This window comes from Pelmatolapia mariae, linkage group LG8, assembly GCF_036321145.2.
Source record: "Pelmatolapia mariae isolate MD_Pm_ZW linkage group LG8, Pm_UMD_F_2, whole genome shotgun sequence".
Lineage (NCBI taxonomy): Eukaryota > Metazoa > Chordata > Actinopteri > Cichliformes > Cichlidae > Pelmatolapia > Pelmatolapia mariae.
Window position 1 is genome coordinate 26,392,108 of NC_086234.1, and position 22,733 is coordinate 26,414,840.

General features: G+C 42.1%; 1 protein-coding gene across 1 annotated transcript; it reads left to right on the forward strand.

Moving 5' to 3' along the window:
- Positions 1 to 7,018: 7,018 nt before the first annotated feature.
- Positions 7,019 to 21,164, forward strand: bsk146 (brain specific kinase 146). Its single transcript, XM_063481692.1, has 5 exons — positions 7,019 to 7,236; positions 14,130 to 14,380; positions 15,128 to 15,330; positions 15,755 to 15,946; positions 16,028 to 21,164. Exons 2-5 carry the CDS (start codon positions 14,209 to 14,211, stop codon positions 16,799 to 16,801), a joined length of 1,341 nt encoding a protein of 446 aa, XP_063337762.1. The 5' UTR covers positions 7,019 to 7,236; positions 14,130 to 14,208; the 3' UTR covers positions 16,802 to 21,164.
- Positions 21,165 to 22,733: the final 1,569 nt, after the last annotated feature.

Genomic DNA, 22,733 nt, shown 5'->3' on the forward strand with positions numbered 1-22,733 from the left:
TTGCATTGCCCCGTGGTTGTAGGCACGCCTGCCTTGTTTTCCATGTCTTATAATTAGCATCACATATTTGTGTTTTATACTTTATTGCACACAGTTTAAGCATCGTAGAGTAGTATTAAAAGTAGACTGCTATACTATAGCTTATTATAGTAGTATAGTAGAGGAGTCCCCTTCTCTAAGGAATTTGAGGAGTGAAGGCACCAGAAGGTAAACATAGTCGTAAATGTCTGGGGTTGGAGAAGCTCTTTTTCTGGCTTTCTCTTTATGCAGGTCTGACAGGAGGGTAAGAGGTGGTTGCCATGGTGATGGGCGAAGTGGCATCTCCAAATAAGGAGATGCCCATAAAGTTGCTGAAGAAGAAGAATCACCTTAGTATTCTGTTTATCACACAAAATGAAAAGTGTTCACTTCCTGGGCGCGGCAGCCTTTTGTCTCTGAGCCAGAGAGAGGAGGTCCATGGTGCCATGTAAAACTAGTTTGAAATTCTAGCCGTTATGATAATAAATTGGGAAAACTTATAATAGGAGCATATTTGTCTTCTCTCTCATATAAATGGTAAATGACCTGTATTTGTATAGCGCTTTACACATCCAGTCACACACATTCACACACTGGTGATGGCAAGCTACATTGTAGCCACAGCCACCCTGGGGCGCACTGACAGAGGCGAGGCTGCCGGACACTGGCGCCACCGGGCCCTCTGACCACCACCAGTAGGCAACGGGTGAAGTGTCTTGCCCAAGGACACAACGACCAAAACTGTCCAAGCCGGGGGCTCGAAGCAGCAACCTTCCGATTATAAGGCGAACTCCCAACTCTTGAGCCACGATCGCCCCTACATAGCAATGGCTAATGTAAAAGACCCTACATTAGCCATTGCTATTTGTTCAGAATTCTCCATTACAGGCATAAAAATAGGCACAGAGAAGCATAAACTGGCACTTTATGCAGATGACCTATTAGTATTTATAGCTCAACCGGCCAATTCCTTTCCATTTTTTTCTTGCACGCCTCAAATCATACAGTGCAGTTTCGGGCTCTAAAATTAATTACACTAAGAGTGAAGCATTTCCAATTAACATGACAGAACAGCAGATCAGATACTACCTGGGTAGTTTCAAATACCTCGGTATAACTGCTTGTTCCTCACTTGACAGAATCTACCAAGAGAATTACATGTCATTAATTCATAAATCTAAAGCAGAGCTGCAGAGGTGGCTGGATTTCCTTCTCTCCTTAATTGGTAGAGTTAACACAATTAAAATGAATCTTTTACCTTAATGTATCCACATGTACTTTCACTGTATTCCCTTAAAGGTACCAGCCTAATTTTTTTAAAGAATTAAAAAGGGCAATATTTTTATTCTTATGGCGAAAAAGGTCCCAAGGGTTAAACTCCCTACTTTACACTCTGAAGGTGTTTTAAATCTTCCAAATTTTAGAATTTATTATTTTGCTTCCCAGTTTCACATACTATGGATGTGGATCTTTGCAAAGCGTAGTGATGTGAGGTGGGTCTCAATAGAGCAGCAGGAACTGAAGTAAATACAATTAGCAATTATCCCCTGTTTAGGCTCTAAAAAGCAGCTTGCCACATTAACCTCAAACCCTTTTATTTTAGCCTACATACCATGCATGGCAGCAGTCACTCTGCCTTGATCCTAGATGTACAACTGTTAGTCAACAAACCACTTAAAGACAACCCGAATATCCTGCAGCTTTAGCAGATGGTATATTACAAATCTGGGTGAGGAAAGATAAGTTGGAGACCTAAATACCAATAATATGTTTGCTAGCTTAATGTACTTGAGTTGGACCAACTTAATTAATTAATGATGAGTCAACTTATTTACTGCAGTTGAGTCCAATTTAATTTGAGTTTATCCAACCCATCCAAATTATGCAAGTTCAACAAAATTACTTAATGCTGGCAGAGAGCCATTTATTAAGGTGGAAATCCTTTCCTTGATGATTTTAATATTATTATGATTATTTAAAGAGAATGTTTAATCAAGTCAGGGTCTGGTTAACATAAAACTTGTCATGCACCACCACCCCAGATTTAATGGATTTGGGACACAGCTGTCCCTCCATCCATCCTTTTCCACTTGTTCTTATCAAGGTCATGGGGGGCAGAAGTCTATTCCAGCTGATGGGGTGAGAGGTGGGGCACAAGCTGGGCAGGTCACCAGTCTATCACAGGGAGACTGTTCACAGTCTTAAAAATAAAGTAGGAAAGTTCCATACAGAATTTTCTTTACATTTTTGTCCTCGACAGGTTAAGTCACAGTAAATAGCAATCGCATACACGTGGTGTGTGTATGCTTTTCTGCCTCTTATAACCCCAGTGATTTTCCCTTGTTCTGAAATCTCACGTGATCTTGTGATATCGCGAGACCAGGCAACTAACCACTCTCAAATCATCTCAAGAAGAATAAATTTAAGTATTTTAAATTGTTGAAAACTTTTCCATATGGTTGAAAACAGACTTCTCATATAACATTTAGTGTTCATTCCATCACATACACTTCAGAGTTTTAATTTAACACTGTTAATTAATCCAGCATCTGGATTTAATGGGAATATCCACCATTGGAGAACAACGTGAACTAAACAGTTCAGATGTGATTTTGATCTGAAGTGGTGACTTTGCTTAGCTGTTTGTTGACTTTAAAAAAGAAAATTCGACTAAGACAGTTAATGAAAGTAGGAACAGTCTTCCAACAACATGGCAACAAAGCTCTTCAGCTGATCCCAAACTGGAGACCTTGTGTTGTACACTTTTTGCCATATGTGACCAGACTTCCCCTGTGGTGTGATTATTTACATCTTTGTTTTAGACTGAATATAATTCCACGGGGAAGCTTTCAATTAGAAAAATGTAATAAGAAAGCAATGCTTTGTCACATTGTTAAGTCCCTATAAATATTGATCCAAACAGCTCACAACCCAGGGCCCTGGTCTAAGAGCTGGGTTAAGGGTTTCACTAGTTAGCTGCTAAGTTCCATCCATTTTCTTCCGCTTATGCGGGGCCGGGTCGCGGGGGCAGCAGCCCAAGCAGAGAAGCCTAGACCTCCCTCTCCCCAGCCATCTCCTCCAGCTTGTCCGGGGAACACCAAGGTGTTCCCAGGCCAGCCAAGAGATATAATCTCTCCAGCATGTCCTGGGTCTGCCCCGGGCCCTCCTCCCAGTGGGGCATGCCCGGAAAACGTCACCCAGGAGGCATCCTTGTCAGGTGCCCGAACCACCTCAACTGGCTCCTTTCGATGTGGAGGACCAGCGGCTCTACTCTGAGCCCCTCCCAAATGGCCGAACTTCTCACCCTATCTCTAAGGGAGACGTCAGCCACCCTTCGGAGGAAGCCCATTTCCGCTGCTTGTATCTGCGATCTCGTTCTTTCGGTCATTACCCACAGCTCATGACCATGGTGAGAGTAGGGAGATAGATCGACCGGTAAATTGAGAGTTTTGCTTTTACGCTCAGCTCTCTCTTCACCACAACAGACCGGTGCAGCGTCCGCATCACTGCAGCCGCTGCACCAATCAATCTGTCGATCTCTCGCTCCCTTCTCCAGTCACTCGTGAACAAGACCCAGAGATACTTAAACTCCTCCACTTGGGGCAGGAACTCGTCCCCGACCCGGAGTGGGCACTCCACCCTTTTCCGCCTGAGGACCATGGCCTCAGATTTGGAGGTGCTGATCCTCATTCCCACCGCTTCACACTAGGCTGCGAATTGTCTAACGGCTAACGGATGAACTCTCCTCTCCAGCACCCTGGCATAGACTTTCCCAGGGAGGCTGAGGAGTGTGATTCCCCTGTAGTTGGAAGACACCCTCCGGTCCCCTTTCTTAAAGATGGGGACCACCACCCCGGTCTGCCAGTCCAGGGTTACTGCCCCTGATCTCCACGCAACATTGTAGAGGTGTGTCAAACAAGACAGCCCTACAACATCCAGAGCCTTCAGGAACTCGGGGTGGACCTCGTCCACCCCAGGGGCTCTGCCACCAAGGAGTTGTTTAACTGCCTCAGTGACCTCGCCCCCGGAGATTGGCGAGTCATCCCCTTCGTCCCCCAGACTCTGCTTCCGCCACGGAAGACGTGCCAGTAGCTGCTAAGTTAAATGATAAAAAGGTGTTAACACTTTACTTTTGGACACACAGAAGTCGCCTTTCAAGTCTCAGTATGGAAACAAGCTTTTCTATCTGGGCAGTATCCTTTGAAGGCATTTCATACATTTTCACTGTTATGCAGTTATATCCATGAAGAAAGATGACACAATTAATTAAACTGCAGGAATGAGACACTGAAGACCTGGATGACCTATAATTTCCTGGATCTAAACTGCCAGTCAAAAGTTGGACACACCTTCTCATTTAAGTTTTTAAGTTTTTCTTTATTTTCATGATTTTCATTTACATTGTAGATTTTCACTAAAGGCATCAAAACCACAAATGAACACATATGGAATAATGCAGAATTGTATATTTTACACTCTTGAAAATAGCCGCTCTTTGCTTTGATTACTGCTTTGCACACTTTTGACATTCTCTCAATGAGCTTCATGAGGTCGTCACCTGAAATGGTTTTCCATTAGTCCTGAAGGAGTTCCCAGAGATGCTGAGGACTTGTTGGCCCTTTTGCCTTCTCTCTTCACTCCAAACCATCTCCACTGGGTTTAGGTCAGGTGACTGTGGAGGCAAGGCCATCTTGCGTGGAACAGTTGTGAATAAATCCCCAACAGCGTCACCACCAAAGCACCCCCATATCATCACACCTCCTCCTCCATGCTTCACGGTGTGAATCATGCATGTAGAGACCATCCGGTCACCTTTTCTGTGTCGCACAAAGACACAGCGGGTGGAACCAATGATCTCAAATTTGGATTCATCAGACCAAAGCACAGATTTCCACTGGTCTAATCTCCATTGCTTATGTTTTTTGGCCCAAACAAATCTGTTTGCTTGTTGCTTTTCCTTAGCAACAAGCAGTAGTGGTTTCTTAACAGCTATATGACCATAAAGATCTGATTCGTGCGGTCTCCTCTGAACAGTTGACGGAAATGTTGATGTGTCTGCTACTGGAACTCTGTGTGGCATTTATCTGGTCTCTAACTTGCAATTTCTGAGGTTGGTGACTCGGATGAGTCGGATCAACAGCAGAGGTGACTCGTGGTCTTCCTTTCCTGGGGATGTCTTCATGTGAGCCAGTTCTTTGTGCACTAAAATCCCCCACAGTCCCGCGATGCATTGTCCTACAAAGCCAGCCCGAATGTTCCTTGTGTTTGAAAATAGGTGAGCAATTTCTCTTCGGAGCAGGGACCACGCCAACCTGGTCCCAGGAGGATGAGGAGAAGCCTCCCATCTCCGTCTCGTCCGGGCTCGTCCATTCACAGCCCAGCTTGCGCTCCACCCTCGAGCTGTGCACCTCTGCTCTGCTGTCGATCACACGCGTTATTTCCCACTGTCGCCGTTTCTGCTGTCAGGACTGGGTCGGCATCCTCACACGAGCCGTCTCACCTGACAACCAGGCGACAGGTCCTTCCTTCCCACGCTTGGCTTCCACGCATTCCTTCCTTTTCATATCTGGGCCTACCCTCTTCTTTATCAAGTCCATTTGACAGCTAGTAGGCCGCAGTGGATTAAAAAAAACAAAACATACAAAAACACTAAAAACGTCCAATATAATGCAAATAAAATCTACGCTCACAAATAATACCACTTATAAAAGACAAATACAAATTTCCATTGTGTGATACACACTATCTCTAAAATGAGAAACATTCTGTCTCCAATTGATTTAAATGTAACAATTTTACAATCTTTCTCCTCACATACAAAATCTTGAATAATCAGGCCCATCTTTAATACCTAACAGTAACATATCACCCCAGAAGAGCAATTCACGCTCAGACTGCTCCCTTTCCTTTGGTTCCTAGGGTATTTAAAAGTAGAATGGGAGGCAGAGCCTTCTGCTCTCAGGCCCCACTTCTGTGAAACCAGCTCCCAGTTTGGATTCAGGAGACAGGAACCCTCTCACCCTCGCCCTAGTTTTAAGATTAGGCTTAAATTTTCCATTTTGATAAAGCTTACAGTTACGGATGGATCAGCTGACCTTGAATCCTCCCTTAGTTACACATCAATAGCTCTATGCTGCTGGAGGTTTCTCATGACACACTGAATGTTTCTTTTTCACCCTTTTTACACTCGCTATGTGTTTATACATCACGCTGTATTTAATTGTTAGTTTTTATTCATCTCTAGCTCTCTTGTGTCTTTTGTCCTTTCTTCTTCCCTCCCCCAGAACCAGGCTGCCCCGCCCTGAGCCTTGTTCTGGTGGAGGTTGCTTCCTGTTAAAAGTGAGTTTTTCCTTCCCATTGTCACCAAGTGCTTATTCATAGGGGGTTGTGTGGGGCCACTCTCGGTACACCAGCTTCTGCTCACAGTCCAAAGACATATATGGGTTTAGGATAAAGTGTGAATTGTTGTCTGTCTCTATTTATGGATGTACCCTGCCTCTCGGCCGTGATAGCTGGGACAGACCACTCCATTTATTTATGTATTTATTCTTGGCACAATAGCCTTAATACATCTTTGTACTAACCAACACTGCCTCAAATGACATCGCCTAAAGACATTTTATAAAAACATACACAGCAAAGTGTGTTTATGTAAACATTTACGAGTCAGAATCAGAATGTTTTATTAATCCCAGAGAAAAGTATGTAAAAACAAATATAATAATAATATAACAATAATGTTTTTTCGAGCTATTATTAAAAATAGCCAATATCTAGTTCAAGCTATCTGTTGGTAACATATTTATTTATTTATTTGACTGTATTTGGAAGAAGTTGGATTTCCCATCATCCCTGAATGTACCATAGTCTGTATGGAGACAGCGAGCAGCGGCGGCTCCCAGCGGAGCAGCGCTGCGATTGGCCGGGCCAGCGAGGAGGGGGAGGGCTTTGTCTCTCCTCCCCTGCCTCTCCTCTCCTCCCATCCTAGAGGACAGAGCGATGCGGAGACAATAGGACGCAGAGCCGGAGGAGGCTGCAGGATGCTCGACAGCACATCCACCGACGCTGCTCGGAGGCTTCTCGCTGGACACCGATATCAGACGTTTCTCTGGGCTCACCTGGTCTTAGTATGTGCTCACATCTCCCTGTGTGTTTACCAGTAACAGCCTGGGTCGACAGGGCGGACTTCACAGTCTCCATATGGGAACCAACTGAAAGGTGAGTAGCGAATTAAACCCGGGCTGACCGTTTATCCTCACCTGCACCCTGACCAACCAGGCTCCGTTACTGTGTATGCCGCTATGATGTGTGCATGCAGTGCATCATTAGGCCAATGCCATACAGCAGCGTTCACACCGAAAACAAAACTGTCATTTCTTCTCTATGTTGTATGTACATTTTCTAATGTCATTCATCTTTAGCAAGCAACAATATCATTGATTGTAAACATTTTAGGTTGTTTACAGTATCGGATTGTGTAGTGGAATTTGTATTATTGATCACAACACAACATCTAAAAGCCCTCCCTCACCCCCACTATGCATCCCGTGTTTTTGCAGGAGGAGGAAGGGGTGGAGGAGGGGGGTTGGCAGTCAGGTATCTGCAGGAGCCAATGCATGTCTGTTCCTTTCCGCTATCTTCAAAGCTCTGTTACACTAAAGTGACAGCGATTGTCCCTTCAGTGAGTGCTGTCTGAGCACACACACTGCAGGTGATGATGCAGACCTGCTGAAAGCTGAAGCCTGTAGTGATTGGAGGATGATACAAGACCAGAATGTTTACATTCTGACTGGTCTACCTGCTGTCTATGTTTGCTGGATTATACTGGGCAATTTTGGGGACTTGCTTAGAAAAATGAAGGGTTGCACCCTATAGCCAATCTATACAAGCCAATCTAAGCTATTATTTTGGATAAATCATGTAATCAATGCCTCAATGCTCATCCACAGTGCCTATATATTGTGTTGATGAGATGCCAGCTGAACTTAAACTAGGGGCTGGGTGGAGAGCTGAGTGAGCAGATACCTTTAAGTAGACCGAATAACCCGGATGAGGAGGTAATGGGAAGGAGTTTAAATAATGATTCTAAAGAACAGGGACTAGGTTGACTGGCTTGAAGAAGCGGGTAGGACGATTGATGGATAAGACTGGTGAATTTGAATTAGTTGAAGATGGAAAATAACCAGTGTTACCATAAGGATTTTGAGAGGATAGATCTTCCTTATTCAATTTTGATTACAAAATCCAAATACCAAGTTAAATTTTGTTTGCTAAATATGAAGACGAAGCCCTGAATATAGCCTAGTTAGCATAGTATAAATACTAATTAAGATTTTTAAGTCTCTGCTAGTTGTTGCTGCCGTCTGTTTTACACACCAATGATATTGGTGAGGTTTTTCAGTCAAATTCATAGCATCTGCTCTCAGTCTATCATAGGGCTAACACAGAGTTTTCAGTGATCTCCTGTTTATTGTTGATGCTAGTTAATGCTGTACGTATATTACTGGATCTTACCACTGTGTTTGATACAGTGGACTACAACATCTTGAACACTCATTGTGTTGTTATTTGTGGGATGACTTTGAACTGGTTTAAGTCTTATTTGAGTTGTAGGTGGTTTTCCATTAGCATTGGCAGTTATTCTTCTAAAACTACCCCCTTAACCAGTGGTGTACCTCAAGGTTCCATTCTTGGTCCACTTCAGTTGTACACACACCTTTTGTTTTGTTTTTTTTGTTTAAAACCCATCATGTTCCTTACCACTTTTTTGCAGATGAAACCCAGATTTACCTCCCTCTTAAACCCGTCTCCAACTCCTCTGCTGAGGTTAGAATGTGGCTTTAATAAACAGCGCTCAACCCTGTGATAGTAAAACTGAAATTTTAGTGATTCCTCCGGCGAATAAGCAGCCAGTTACATTTTCCACTATCCCTTTAGATCTTGAGACTTAGGAATCATTTCTTAAACCTCAGGTTTAAAGTCTGGGTGTTATCTTTGATTCATCTCCTTAATTAGACAGATCACAGCAGTTGTTATAGCCAGCTTTCTTCAATTAAGATATTAAATATAGTTAAAAACGTCTTTCTTTTCATGACCTTGATAAAGTAATCCATGATTTCATAACATCTAGATTGGATTACTACAAGTTGTTATATGTTGGGTTGAGCAAAACACTTAAAACATGTCTGCAGCTGGTTCAGACTGCAGCTGCTAGACTCCTGAAAGATACACGGAAGCGTGATCGTATTTCGTCCATTCTTAAATTATTACACTAGTTTCCTGGGAAGTACAGGATTCATTTTAAAATATTGTTGCTTGCGTTTAAGTGCTTACACGGGCTCGCCTACGTTAACTCTCAAATCCTTTAGTTTCTCATGTCCTATGCCTCTCACTTAGGTCTGTCGATCAGCACCTTCTAGTAATTCAGAATTCCCAATTGGCTCGTACAGGCGACAGGGCTTTCTTGTCACCCAAACTCCAAAAATAATACTTTTTTTTTTTTTAAATTTCTCCAAGTGCATCTCTTTTACTTTTAGTATTTCAATTTGTATTATTTACTGTTATTTTTGATCCCTTTTAAAATTATTATTATTATTTAATCATTTTATTGTGGACTTTTTTTTTATTAGTAAAATTTGCTTGATTTTGATTTCAGGCCTTTAAAACATTCTAAATAGCGTTTTATGCAAAAATCTGTAAAATTAAACTAAGGTGTACATATCTACTGTTGAGGAGCTGTAATATAAGTAGGTAGTAGAGATTTTGGCAACCACATTCTGTTTTTGTTCACTTTCCACACACACACACACACACACACACACACACACACACACACACACACACACACACACACACACTGACTGGTGTTTTGCTATTCAACAGTCCCTGTGTGCTGGCCTCCCTCTGCTCCCTGCCAGTGCACATTCACACACAGTCACAGTCACTTTGATTATGTGCGTGTGCAGCAGTCAGCAGTTTTTTTTATAAATAGAAGACAAATCAAACGTGTCCAGAACATTTAAAGGCTAAATATTTTTGTTGCTGCAGTTTCTCACGTGGAAGGCAGGAATGAGTTTCTTCACAGCACATCTATCAGGAGAATAGAAACAGTCACTGAAATGCAAAAAAAATTAAACTGCTGTTGTTCAAGGGCAGCGCGGCTGCATCATTGGGGGTGGACGTGGCTGTGATCGTTGCCTTGGCTCGTCGAATGTGCTCCGGCCGTCGGCTCGGCCCGCTGGTTGCATAAGCAGTCTGGGATTTAGTCAGCTGCGGCCCCTGGTCGCTGCTCTGTTTCCACAGAGTGTTAAACCTGGTGGCACAGAGGGTCAGTGTTGAGCGAGTGGGGTGGGGAGGGCTGGGGGGATGTGGTCAGCTGAAAGGAACATGCTGTATTTTGTGTCTGTTCCCAGAACGTTGAATTTTGCAGGCTGTTGGAGAGAACAGTCTGCAGGAAAGGAGGACTAACACAAGTATTCAATCTGTCAATGGACGTTTTAGGTTTAGTATAAAACTGTCCTAGAGACCAGAAAATCTGAATTTACCATGACACAGGTTAGCATCTTCACATTGTATAAAAAGAACCAGAAATATTCCTTTCACAATAATACACTGGACTCAGCATGTGGTTCTTATTTGTGCTTGACGAATAATTTATTAAATATTAAACAATTATAGCAATTGTTGACGATTAATTCGCTTTGAGATGAATGGATCAATGATATGCTTTGGGGAAAATGAACAATGTGTATAATAATGTGTAGTGGAGCTAATGTTGAAGATGATTACAGCAAATAATTACTATGTGAAAGGCTTATTTCAACATTAGATAACTTTGTATAAACTTACAGTATGTGGTATGCAGTTGCCCCTAACTTAATACATCTGTTTATGTATTTACACTCCAAAACACCAAAAAGTACAATAACAGTGGTGTGAGACAGAGGCTGCCGTTCTTCTTCACCTCATCCTGAAAAGTTTCCCAGCATTATTTGAACATGAGCTGCAGGGAAAATACCAAGTTTTAACCCTTTTGATCATCTCATTTTACCCATCCAGCTGCTCTGCAGTTGTTCCTACCAGCGATGCAAAGCACTTGCGACATGCAGCTGCTTTTGCATCGAGTTGTTTCTATTGTTAAAGGTGAGCCTATGTGATGCACTCACGCAGACATGCATGCAGTGGGACTGCAGACTTCCCCTCCACACGGAGAGCCGACATTTATCCTGCCCTGATGACTCACTGAGCTACACGAGTCTTACTGCTTCTATATAAATACAGATACAGTTTTATTTGTGGTAAACGAAAGCACACACACACAGCAGCAGGCCAAAACACACACAGGTCTATAGAAGCTGGAAAAGGAAAAAAAAAGACCTGAAAACAGAGTGTGTTAGATAAAGGCAGAGTGTGATGAATGCTGGGATTGTCGGGTCTACACACGCACACACCATCTTCATGTGAATATTAAATATATAAAGATGCAGAATCTTCTGAACTTTGAGACTGTAGCTTGACCTACATCACAGACTTTTTTTGTACATACTAGCTGGAAAAACTTAAGCTCTAGATCTGCTAATAAGAGCTGTGGGAACAGTTAGCAGGTCACTGCTGCAACTAACCACACAAGCTGCTGTACCTTGTCAAAATTTTCCTTCTATTCTCAAAGCTGAAATTCGCTCCATGCTCTCTCCTGGTTGTGTACACCTAATGAAATCAGGCTGGAAGTTTGGCTCCATTAAACGAATTGGTCGAGCACAGTGGAAGTGTGTTAATCCGGTTATCCTTAAAATGATTAGGGACTTAATCTAGTTAAGATCATCAGACCTAAGGCAGAAATCAATTCAGTATTAATATTGCTTTCCAGAGAGTCCTGGGTAAAGAGGTACGAAATAAGTTAAATCACATTAGCCAGTCGTTAAAGGTCTGCAGACTGTGCTGGACAACTGAACCAGTTCAATGGCATTAGTAGATACGGGTTCAGGAGATGATTACTGGGCCTTTTTGTCAGCCTGCGTCATATGTGGTATCTTCACAGCCACTGTAATTCCAATTTTTCTGAAGATACACTTGGTGCCAAATAGTGTGCACATTTCCTCCTTTTTTGCAACATGTTTACTGCGTCCACAACTTTAGTTTTTTATCCATTTTCTTCCACTTACCAAATTCACAGTTGTAGTTGGACTTCAGCCTTTCACAGGTTTCATAGGGTGAGAGTTGGGATTGCCAGTCTATCATAGGGCTAACACAGATTAGATTCACCCATTAACTAACCATGCATGTCTGTGGGGGGAAACCAAAAAGCTCCAGAAAAGTCCAAGCTGCCCCGTGGAGTTGAACCCAGAAACTTCTTGCTGTGACGCGATGGTACAAACCACCACAGCACGTCTTTTTGCATGTTTAAATCTAGTTTGGTTTTATTCAAACAGTGGCACTTTATATTATATAAAGGATAGAACTACAACAATGTAAGGAAATAGAATCCCTTTCCATCTTTGTGGTGGCTGTTAGCATCTTTAGGACTCATTAGCGCTTGCTAACTGGTGCTAATTAGCTCTAAGCATTGCAGAGTGTCAATATTTGTGGCTTATCTGGGTTCCTCATCTACAGAGAGATAACACTGTTAGCAACACTTAAATCACTATATCACTATTTACTCATAACTGTAATTCTTGTTGTAAAATAATTAATTAGTTAGTTGAAAATCAGTTTAAACTGTTTATTCAGTTATTTAGCACTTTTTAAAAAATGTGTTGAGAAAGATGGTGGTGCTAAATGGAAAAAAAATTGGAAAAGTTCAAATTTACTGCCCCAGTTTTCACTCAAAACAGCTAGCTTGGTTGAATTTGCAGCTTTAAGTAGTTATTATTGACTGAATATACATTGTACATTTATGAATGTTATCATGATAGCATACCAGAGCCAAACGCACACTCACAGAAAAAGAACGAGGCACAATCCTGCAGTGCTACAGTAAGCACTTCTGATCCCCGGCAGAAACAAATGGTCTTCTCTGTTTACAACTCCCTCCTGTGCATGTGTGTTTTTATCACATGCACCCAAGAGCTTTTATTTAGAGGAGAGAGAGAGATACAGTACATCCTCTCTGTACTGCCATTTATCACCCAAACTGACTCATCTCTCCTCACCTGCTGGCGTCAGCCTCTCTTCCTGTCCGCTTCACACGCAAAAAAGATTACACTCCCACAGAGAACACAGAGGCCTGTGGAGGGGCGACAGGGTACTTAAAGTAGCACATTGCTGCGTGTGTGTGTGTGTGTTTGATCACATAGTTGGCAACTTAACGTTGTGATGCATACAACTGAATGTTACTTTCTGCATCTAAAACCAGACTGCGCAATGAAATGTTATCCATCTGTGGATGTGTGCGGAGAATATGAGATATGTGAAGTACATGGAATGGCAGGCGAGTGTGTTGATGATGAGGAGGCTGCTGTAAATATAAAGGCAACCCAAGTGTCTGCTCATATAGAGTGGCTGCTTTCCAGCACCTCGGGTTGTGTAACGAGTGTGTGTGTGCGTGTGCGCGCGCGCTCCTATAGTTCCTCCACATTTGCCTGGATCAGTGAGGGTCAGTGCTTGGCAGGTCCAGCCGCTCAGGAAGAGAAAAAAGGGAAGCAATCACTAAGAATAATCACACTGCAGCAGGAATTGGATTTGCTAGAAAGGACTGTTATTGGCTGCCTGTGTGTGTGTGTGTGTGTGTGTGTGTGTGTGTGTGTGTGTGTGTGTGTGTGTGTGTGTGTGACTCAGCTCACAGCTCAGCTCTGGTATCCCCCTTGGCGAGTAGCATTTAGAATTACTTAAGCCTTCACTGCAGATAATTAGCATTTTCAGCGGCTATCACACTGCAGATCAGAGCAGCACGCTGTGAGCTTCGGTGTCGACAGCACGCTGTGCATTGCCGACCTTGGAATGCAACACAAACATCACATATCACATGCTCCTGTTTTGGTCCCACAAGAGGACGAGAGCGTGTTTTTCTCTTCGTGTGCCCGTCCTATCACAGCCAACTTGTTGTACTTGAAATGAGGAAGAGTAGATGGATGAAGCAATTTTCAAAATGTTTCTCCTCTCTTCTTTCTGTACAGTGACACCAGCTGTTAGCTGCTATTGCTGCTCCTGTCCTACCCGAGTCAGTTTTTTTTGCACCCTGAAGCAGTCCGCACCATGACCTCCTCTCCGCTGGTTTCTCGAGCCAACATGGACATCCTGGATGAGCTGCAGCTGATTGCTGCCCAAAATTTGGAGAGACTAGAGGTCAACAAGTACTACGAGGTGATCAGAGAGCTGGGCAAGGGAACCTATGGCAAGGTGGATCTGGTCATTCACAAGATCAGAGGTAAGGGACCACCACAGAGTACATGACATCTTCAGTGATTGCACTGTCACCTTTTTGTTTTAGTCTCTGCACCTTAAGTGTAATTTTGCTTTTGGCTCCTAATGACATGTCACTTTGTTTAGACAGAAGTGTTAATATTTAGATTAGAGGATGGAGTGCTAAATTGCAAGCTTGGTTAAATAACTGCATTCATAAATGTACAGACAGAAACCTCCTTAGTGAAAGTTACAGACTAATAATTAAAATAGCAGAAATCTCAAGCACTGTCTTCTCACGGTGCACCTCACAGCCGGTTATTTTCTAAAATGGTCAATTAAAAATGCTCCATCAGTAACCACCACCACAAACATAAACGACAACACCCTCAACTGGTCACGGCGGATGGCTGCGCCTCTCTGAGCCTAATTCTGCTGGAGGTTTCTTCCTGTTAAAAGGGAGTTTTTCCTTTCCGCTGTCACCAATTGCTTGCTTGAAGGGGGTCATCTGATTTTGGGGGTTTTCTCTGTCTTTACCTAACAATATAAAGCGTCTTGAGGCCCCTGTTGCTGTGATTTAGTGACATAAATAACACTGAATTGAATTCAAAGAGTTTCAGTTCAGCCACTCCAATCAGCACAGGGGTTTAACTTTAAGCCTCAACAAAATCTAAATAAGTGAGTAATTTAAAATATGACCTTGGTAAAGTCGTGTTACAAAAACGGGTTTTTTTGTGCATCTGTAAAAAAACATCTGTATTATTCCCAAAAGGTACAAAAATGGCACTGAAGTTCCTGAAGAAGAAAACAACCAAGCTGAAGTCTTTTCTACGGGAGTACAGCATCTCCCTGTACCTGTCTCCGTGCCCCTTCATCATCAACATGTTTGGCATCGCCTTCGAGACCGACGAGTACTACGTGTTTGCACAGGAGTACGCCGTGGCGGGAGACCTCTTCGATATCATTCCTCCACAGGTGCTGATTCGCAGATAACGATAGTAATACAGATGATTACTGATCCACAGTCAGAAGAAAGTTGGCTTAAAACTTTAAGCCAACTTTCTTCTCTACCTTTTAAAGGAGAAGAGGTTGTGGGTTGTTTTGAACTGTGAATAATGCAAAGCTACTCTAGTAGAGTCCATGAAAAATAATTTAGCACCTCTACTGGTATCAGAAAAGTCGCCAGAGTTTACTCAGGCGAACTGCGCTTTGTACAAATGCAGTTCATCCTGAGGTACAAAAAACCCCCCACACTCAAATGAAGGCTTTTAGACTTGGGACAGAAACGTTTTCTCATTGAGGGTGATTTTAAAAATTCAAAAATCTAACTCTTACTTGTCAGCAGCCACCCTAAAATCCTCTGAATAAAATAGTGCTTTTCCTTTCTTTGGCCCTCAAGGTCGGTCTTCCTGAAACAGTAGCAAAGCGCTGTGTACACCAAGTAGCCATCGCTCTGGACTACCTGCACTGTAAGAAGCTGGTCCATCGGGACATTAAGCCTGAAAACATCCTCATCTTTGACCGAGAGTGCCGCAAGGTCAAGCTCTCTGACTTCGGAATGACTCGCCGGGCTGGCTCACCAGTGAAAAGAGTGAGTAGTGTTTGAGTTTTGTACGTTTTTATATTCGGACGTTTCTTCCAGTGACTGTAACCTGTTGGGTTTCCCCTCCAGGTGAGCGGCACCATCCCCTACACAGCTCCGGAGCTCTGCGATGTGTCCCGCCACGAGGGCTTCTGCGTGGACTACAGCACTGACGTCTGGGCCTTCGGTGTGCTGCTGTTCTGCATGCTGACCGGTAACTTCCCTTGGGAGAAGGCTCTGCCCTCTGACTCTTTCTACCAGGAGTTCATCCGTTGGCAGAGGAGGAGGACGAACACGGTGCCGTCGCAGTGGAGGCGCTTCACCGAGCAGGCCCTTCGCATGTTCCGCCGCCTGCTCTCGGTGGAGCAGGACCGCCGCTGCTCCGTCAAAGAGGTGTTCGGGTACTTCAGCCACTCCTGGATGTTAGACGCGGAGAACGATAACAACAATGGCAACACGGTTGCTGGAGGTGGCGGTGAAAGAGTTAGTGGCGGAGGCGGCGGTGGTGGTGGAGGAGGCGGAGGGGGAGGAGGAGTCCGAGGGGAGGTGGATGGCACAATCTCGTCATCATCGTCCGGGGAAGAAGACGAGGAGCTTCTCGTGGAGAGGATGAAGCAGCAGACTCTGTCGCCTCGCTCCCCAGTGTCGCCCCTCTCTCCCATGTTGCCAATGGCGGTGAAGAGGGGGAGCGGAGGCAGCGGGGCCAAAGGAGGGATGATGGAACCCGGCGGGGGCCACCATTTCGTGTCCGTCTCCACCAACAGCTCCGTGTCATCCACCAACAGCTACGATCGAATGCCCCGAGAAAACGGCTCACCTGGCGGCCGCATGCTAGTGCCGACACCCATAGAAATCTGCGTCTGAGCATGTCAGGACTCACCGGCACACACTTTTATACCTCTCATCCAACCACGTAGATGTTCATGCATGGGAAAAGAAACAAAGCGGTAACAAAGTACTAACACGTCTCCTGTTTTAAACATTGTGGGAAAGGAAGAGCGCAGACACACACGCGCCGGAAGACTTCCGAGGATGTCTTTGTAGAACGCACACATTCCTCATGATTGGTCGAATGTCCTCCGAAAGAGTCCTGTTTTAACACTTGGAATTCAAGAACACGTTCAAAATGCAAGTGTAGAAAAATGAAGAAAAAAACGCTACATTAGAGATTTGACCACTAAATCAATCTGACAAGAAGACCAAAATATATTCCTTAAAGCAATACTTGCAGCAAAAAAAATTAATTAAAATAACATAAAAAGATAAAAAAGTCAGCAGGAGTTGGGCAGAACTCCTCGTGATCTCTTCAACACTGATAAGAAGTTTTTTTTTTAAGAAGCCAAGGGACAAAAGATTCATGTTTTTGACCGAAACAGAGCTCAAGCTAACACCTTACAAGATAAAAAGACTGACTGAGCGGTGGTTTCAGTGTTTTACTTGTAACAAAAATATGAAAGTGTGAATGTGTCCGTGTGCATCGCCGTGCGTTTGAATCTAAAACAAGTAGTTTAATTTTTCTTTGAGAATTTTATTATTTATTTGAATCTTTAAAAAAAGAAGAAAAAAAAAAGACTACACAATCTATTTTTTCTATTTTTTGTAAGGTAGCTCTCTTTGTTTCCCATTCGACTCAGCATTGTGATATGGTGTTGAGGTATAGCTGTGTAACAGGTGTGGTATGCTGCTGTACATACTGAATACTTGCGCATTATGTGAGATGATCTACAGCTTTCCTTCATCTCAGACTAGATGGAGCGACGGCGTGCGATGTCTCTGTTCTTCACCATAAACATATCTACTTCACAGTTGGAAGACTTTTTTCTACTCACTCCTGAAATTCCATTTGTATGGTGTTCCTTTGAAGCGTTTTCCAAAAGAGAACAAGAAAAAGATCTGTCTGCTTTGCTCACATTTTCATCCAGACCTTCACCTAAAAATGTGTTTTCTTTTAAACTTTGTCTGAAAAAGAAAAATGATCTGTTCCAATTAAGTGCAGAGGGAAAAAAGCAAACACTCAAGAGTCACTTTTTATAAACTGCATGACGAGTAATTCAAACTTCGAATCTGAACCGGCTTTAGGAGGAAAAAAAAAAAGTAAAATGTTGTGATGTGATTTTTCTTTTTTTTGCAGTAGCACAATTTCTTGCATCATGTCCCAGAGTGAATATTGCTGTTATGACCTCTTGAGACATCCTAGGGCTAAAAGAAAAAAAAATCTGAATATACTTACTTAGTTTCTATCCAGTGTGATGTATTTGTAATGCTATTAATGTTGTGTGCTCATGTCACCACCTTCAGGAACTAAAAAAAATAAATAAGCTAAGCATGAGGACAGAGATTTGAATTTGAATCAAATGTAGGGACTTAAATGTTTTGCTTTTGGATTTAAAAAAAACAACAACAAAACTAATCCATTCCTTTTTGACTTCATGAATATCAATTTAATTAATTTTTTTTGGGGGGGGGGCTGGATCATGCGTAGTGTGTGAATGGATGTTCTCTGTGTTGCTTTTCAGACATAAACTGCATGAAACTGTATGTGCTAAAGCCCTCTTGTGAAAAACTGCTCAGTGTTTATCCTGTCACAGGCTGTAGCACTCTATAGTTGTAGTTAGTATACCGGTGACAAACAACACGTTAGTAGCCTCAGCTCGGATCTGACAGAGGACCAGCTCAGCCCCTCCGCATGATGCGTTGGATCAGCGAGAGAGTAAATAACTGCATCTTGTGACAATCTCTGACCTCATCGGCAGCCTCCTGATTCAGAACAAAGGACGGTCCTGATGCGGACACTGCTCCCCATCTGTCAACTTCAAGCAGCGCTGTGCTGTGCGGAGTAAACCGTGCGAGCCCAAGCACGTCCCACACTCGCATGACCGTATGAAGCCACATTACCTCATCGCGTCATTGTTCCTTTGCAGCGTTCACTCCGAAACCATCCTTCAACATTCGCGCTCTTCCCAAATAAACGTGACGTGCTTAAAGCACCCATGGCAACGTGCAACAATAAGCAACGTGAGGATTCTTGTAAATAGAGACACGTGGGAGGTTTTATAGACAATTCTTGTTACGTGAAAAAGCCGACAACAAATCAGTCCCTCAGTAGTGTAGACATTATTATTGATTGGTTTGTGAATTTTCTGTTATAAAGTCTTGAGGTAAGTGTTTTCAGCGTCATCACTCAGATGTGTCAAGCGAGAGGTGGATCTGACTATGAAGCTATGTTATGCTTTTTGTCAGTCACAAGTCACTAGCCAATGAGCATGGCCTCCATAATTCGCTTTTCTGACCAAAATTTGCAAAGTGAAACGAATGATGTTTTTTTTTCCATTTACCACAAATGACTGGAATTCCTATTTTAGCCACAGGGATCATCGGCTGGTGGTCAATATAAACAATTTGGGTTTAAAGCACCTCTTTAATGGTTTCACTTTGGCCACCTTTAATACTATTTCTGTACCTCAGTTAAAGGGCCAGTACGTAGGGCTCGGTGATATTACATGATAAGACTGCAGGTTGCCAGCAGCTCAATACTCTTTCCAAGCATCTAGTAAAACTTCTGGTGGCTTTCACCTCATTTCAAACACAAAAAAGGGCCCTAATAGAGCCTTTGTTTCGTTGGCACATTCTGGGCTACACAGGCTCTCATGCTACTCTACAATATTTCATTTTCCTTTAAGCTAAATTTAGATTTGCTATAACTAAAGGGGACCTATTCTGCTCCTTTCAAAGTAATTGTTATTTATTTTAAACTGAAACGAGCTACTTTAGCTCCTCCCCTCTAAGACAACTTTCTTCTGATTGGCTGCCGATTGTAAACAGAAGGTTTGAACAGCAGACAGGTGGGACGACAGTGCCTGCAGCTAAAGCTATGTTCCTGGGATGACTGTATTGAGGATATCACCTCCCTCTCATGACATCATATTGATTCAAGGGTAGCTATCAGAACCTGAGTGTTTAAAACAAGTTTTAAGGTAGTTTTCAGCTCACAGGCATTATACATCCAAAGACCTCACTATCTAAGCATCATTAATATGAGTATCTAACACTGTAACAGTATGTTTATGACAAAGACATAAAAATGCATAAAAGGTTCCCTTTAATTTTATGCTATGTAGGCAGTCGAGTTTTTAAAAGAAAGCTAATTGTGTTTAGCAAACAGGATCCAGGATTTTTTACATCTGTGTCAAACAACCCCTGAATTCAGTGTTTTTAAGCTGTCTTAGTTTGGTGTCATTCAGCATGATTTTTCCAATCTATTCTCTTGTGTCAGTAAAGAGAGCAACATTAGCTTATTATGATGTTGCTTTTTACACAAGTAAAATTGTAATTATGTCGGGTATTTTGAAATTGAAATATTCAATTTTCTTCTTTAGCCTTGCTTCTTTTTTCCAAGCATGGAACCATCCAGTAGCTAAATTAGCTAGCTAACATTTTGACAGTGGAGACAGAGCTATTGGTAGTCAGATGTTTTAGCATTGTCTTGCCAACATTTTTTAAAACAGAAAATTTGACTTTTTATCACGTTGTCTTATAAAACATTATACCCTCTTTAAATAAAACATAGACACAATTTGCACAAACCTCCAGTCTAACCTAACAACCTAAAGTAATTGCTGTTGTTCGTTATAGACAATTAGCCAACAGGATGTTATTTCTAATGAATGAATGATGATCAGTTGCAGTCCCTGTTTTATGAGTTAGCAAGCAAAACACAGAATTTCAAGATACCAAAAAGTAAATCTTTATTTTGAAAGACACGCCCATTATTGCTGTAGTTTCCTATCAGAATAATTTTAAGATAGTAAATGATTCACTAGAACTTGTGGTACAAGCACTGTGCTCAGATGAAATATCAGTGCAGTATACAGTACGCTGCAGACGAGGACACATCCGTTCACAAGCTGGGAGAGAAGATGAGTGACACAAAACTAGAAAGTGAGATGTGCATTTGTCATACGCCACCTTCCCCTTTCTCCCTCCCAGCGTCTGAGTCAGCCACCGCTGCCTCCTCATCCTATTCATATTGTGACGTGCTGTAATGGCGTTCCAGTGTCTTTCTGTCCGGTGACATAGCTGTATTTCAAAGCATCATGGTTTTTGTGGCGTTTTAGTGAGTAGATGACCACAGCACTAGAACTTGTACCCGGTTCTGTCTTTGCAATACAACTGTCTTCCTGTAAGCTGAGATTTAGTCAATAAAATAAGAATTCTTGTTCGAGTGATATTTGCATTTTTCTTGTTTTTCCCCTCCCAAGAGTTCTTTGGCATGCAACTGAATTTCTTGCAGGTGAAATTATGTAATCGCATTCACACAAGGGAATCTTTAGGGGCATTTAATACCGTAAAGAATGTGGACAAATTTTATAACCAAGAAGAAATAAGTAATTTCAACACTCCATGGTAACCTGTGAATAGGCACTTGGTGATGGTGGGGAAGAAGAACTCCCTTTTAGCAGGAAGAGACCTCTGGCAGGAAAGTTTTAATTTTACATTTTAATTTGGGGGCTCAGGTTAATGATGTTCATATAGTGCACTGAAATTTATAAATGAATAAAACAAGAATAGTTGATAAATTACTTCTAGTATCATATGAGTTTAAACCACAAAATATTTTGAATATATGCTGCTAGTAAAGTATTTTGGATACATGTTACAGTGTTTCCATAGAAACATAAATGTTGGGTGGCTGACTGCAGTGTCTAAGTATAATTCAGAAGAATAATTTCAGATTTTGATTAATGCACCAGTTTTAAGGTGAACCCTTTAGTTATCAAATGTGAGGCAAAGGTTCAATCATGTTTACCAGAATTTTTCAAAGTAAGTTAAAAAAAATTATTTGCAGCAAAGCAGATAAGAAGAGAATCATGCACAGAATTGTTTCTGCCATTTAATATGGGGTCAAGATCGTTAAGACATGATGGTGAATTATGTCTCTGTATATCAGGAGGAGGACTTTGAATTCAATTCTGGATTCAGGGAGCTGACACAGTAACTAACTTCTAATATTTAAGCCTAACAAGGCCATAGACGCCTGATAGCATGCAACTAATGATGAATTAGCTTGTGACCTGGAGTTTTTCCTTCTCACTGTCGCCAAAGTGCTTGCTCATAGAGGGTCATATGATTGTTGGGGTTTTCTCTGTTTTCTTTGTATTACTGCAGCCTCTTTACCTTACAATATAAAGCACCTTGAGGCGACTGTTGTTGTGATTTGGCACTGTATAAATAAAATTGAATTGAAACTGAATAGAATGGACTTCAAATGAAAAATGAAATAAAAAGTCAAAAGGCAGTCAAACAAAAAAACAGAGTTAAGAGAATAGCAAACTGCATTGTAGCCCTTCTTTTACACTTTGTTTTAAAAAGTATATTTAATCATGCATGAGTTCCACCTGTCTTTGTGTTTTTGCTAAGTGTTTGTGAGCTGTTACATTCTCATAAAGACAAAGCAGGTGAAATATGGTTATGAATTAAACAGCAAATGCATTGCTAACTAGATATTTCACATAATAGCTGTTAATGTCAAACTTAATATCATGAATTAATAAGGGAGCTTTTCTTTTGCATGATCTTTGGCGCCCTCTGCATCCCAGCAAAATTACTGGTTATTACCAGTAAGGCTTTCAGTAGTTTTGGATCAGTGTAATTTTGTAAAATGTCTTTTTGAACAACCAAGGCAAAGGTGCAGTGGATTAAGTAAGGGCCTTGTCAAAACTGGATAATTGTTATTCAGATTACATCTTTTAAACAACTGCGCCCAAAGCAGCAATCTACGGTTTTATCCAGTTACTGG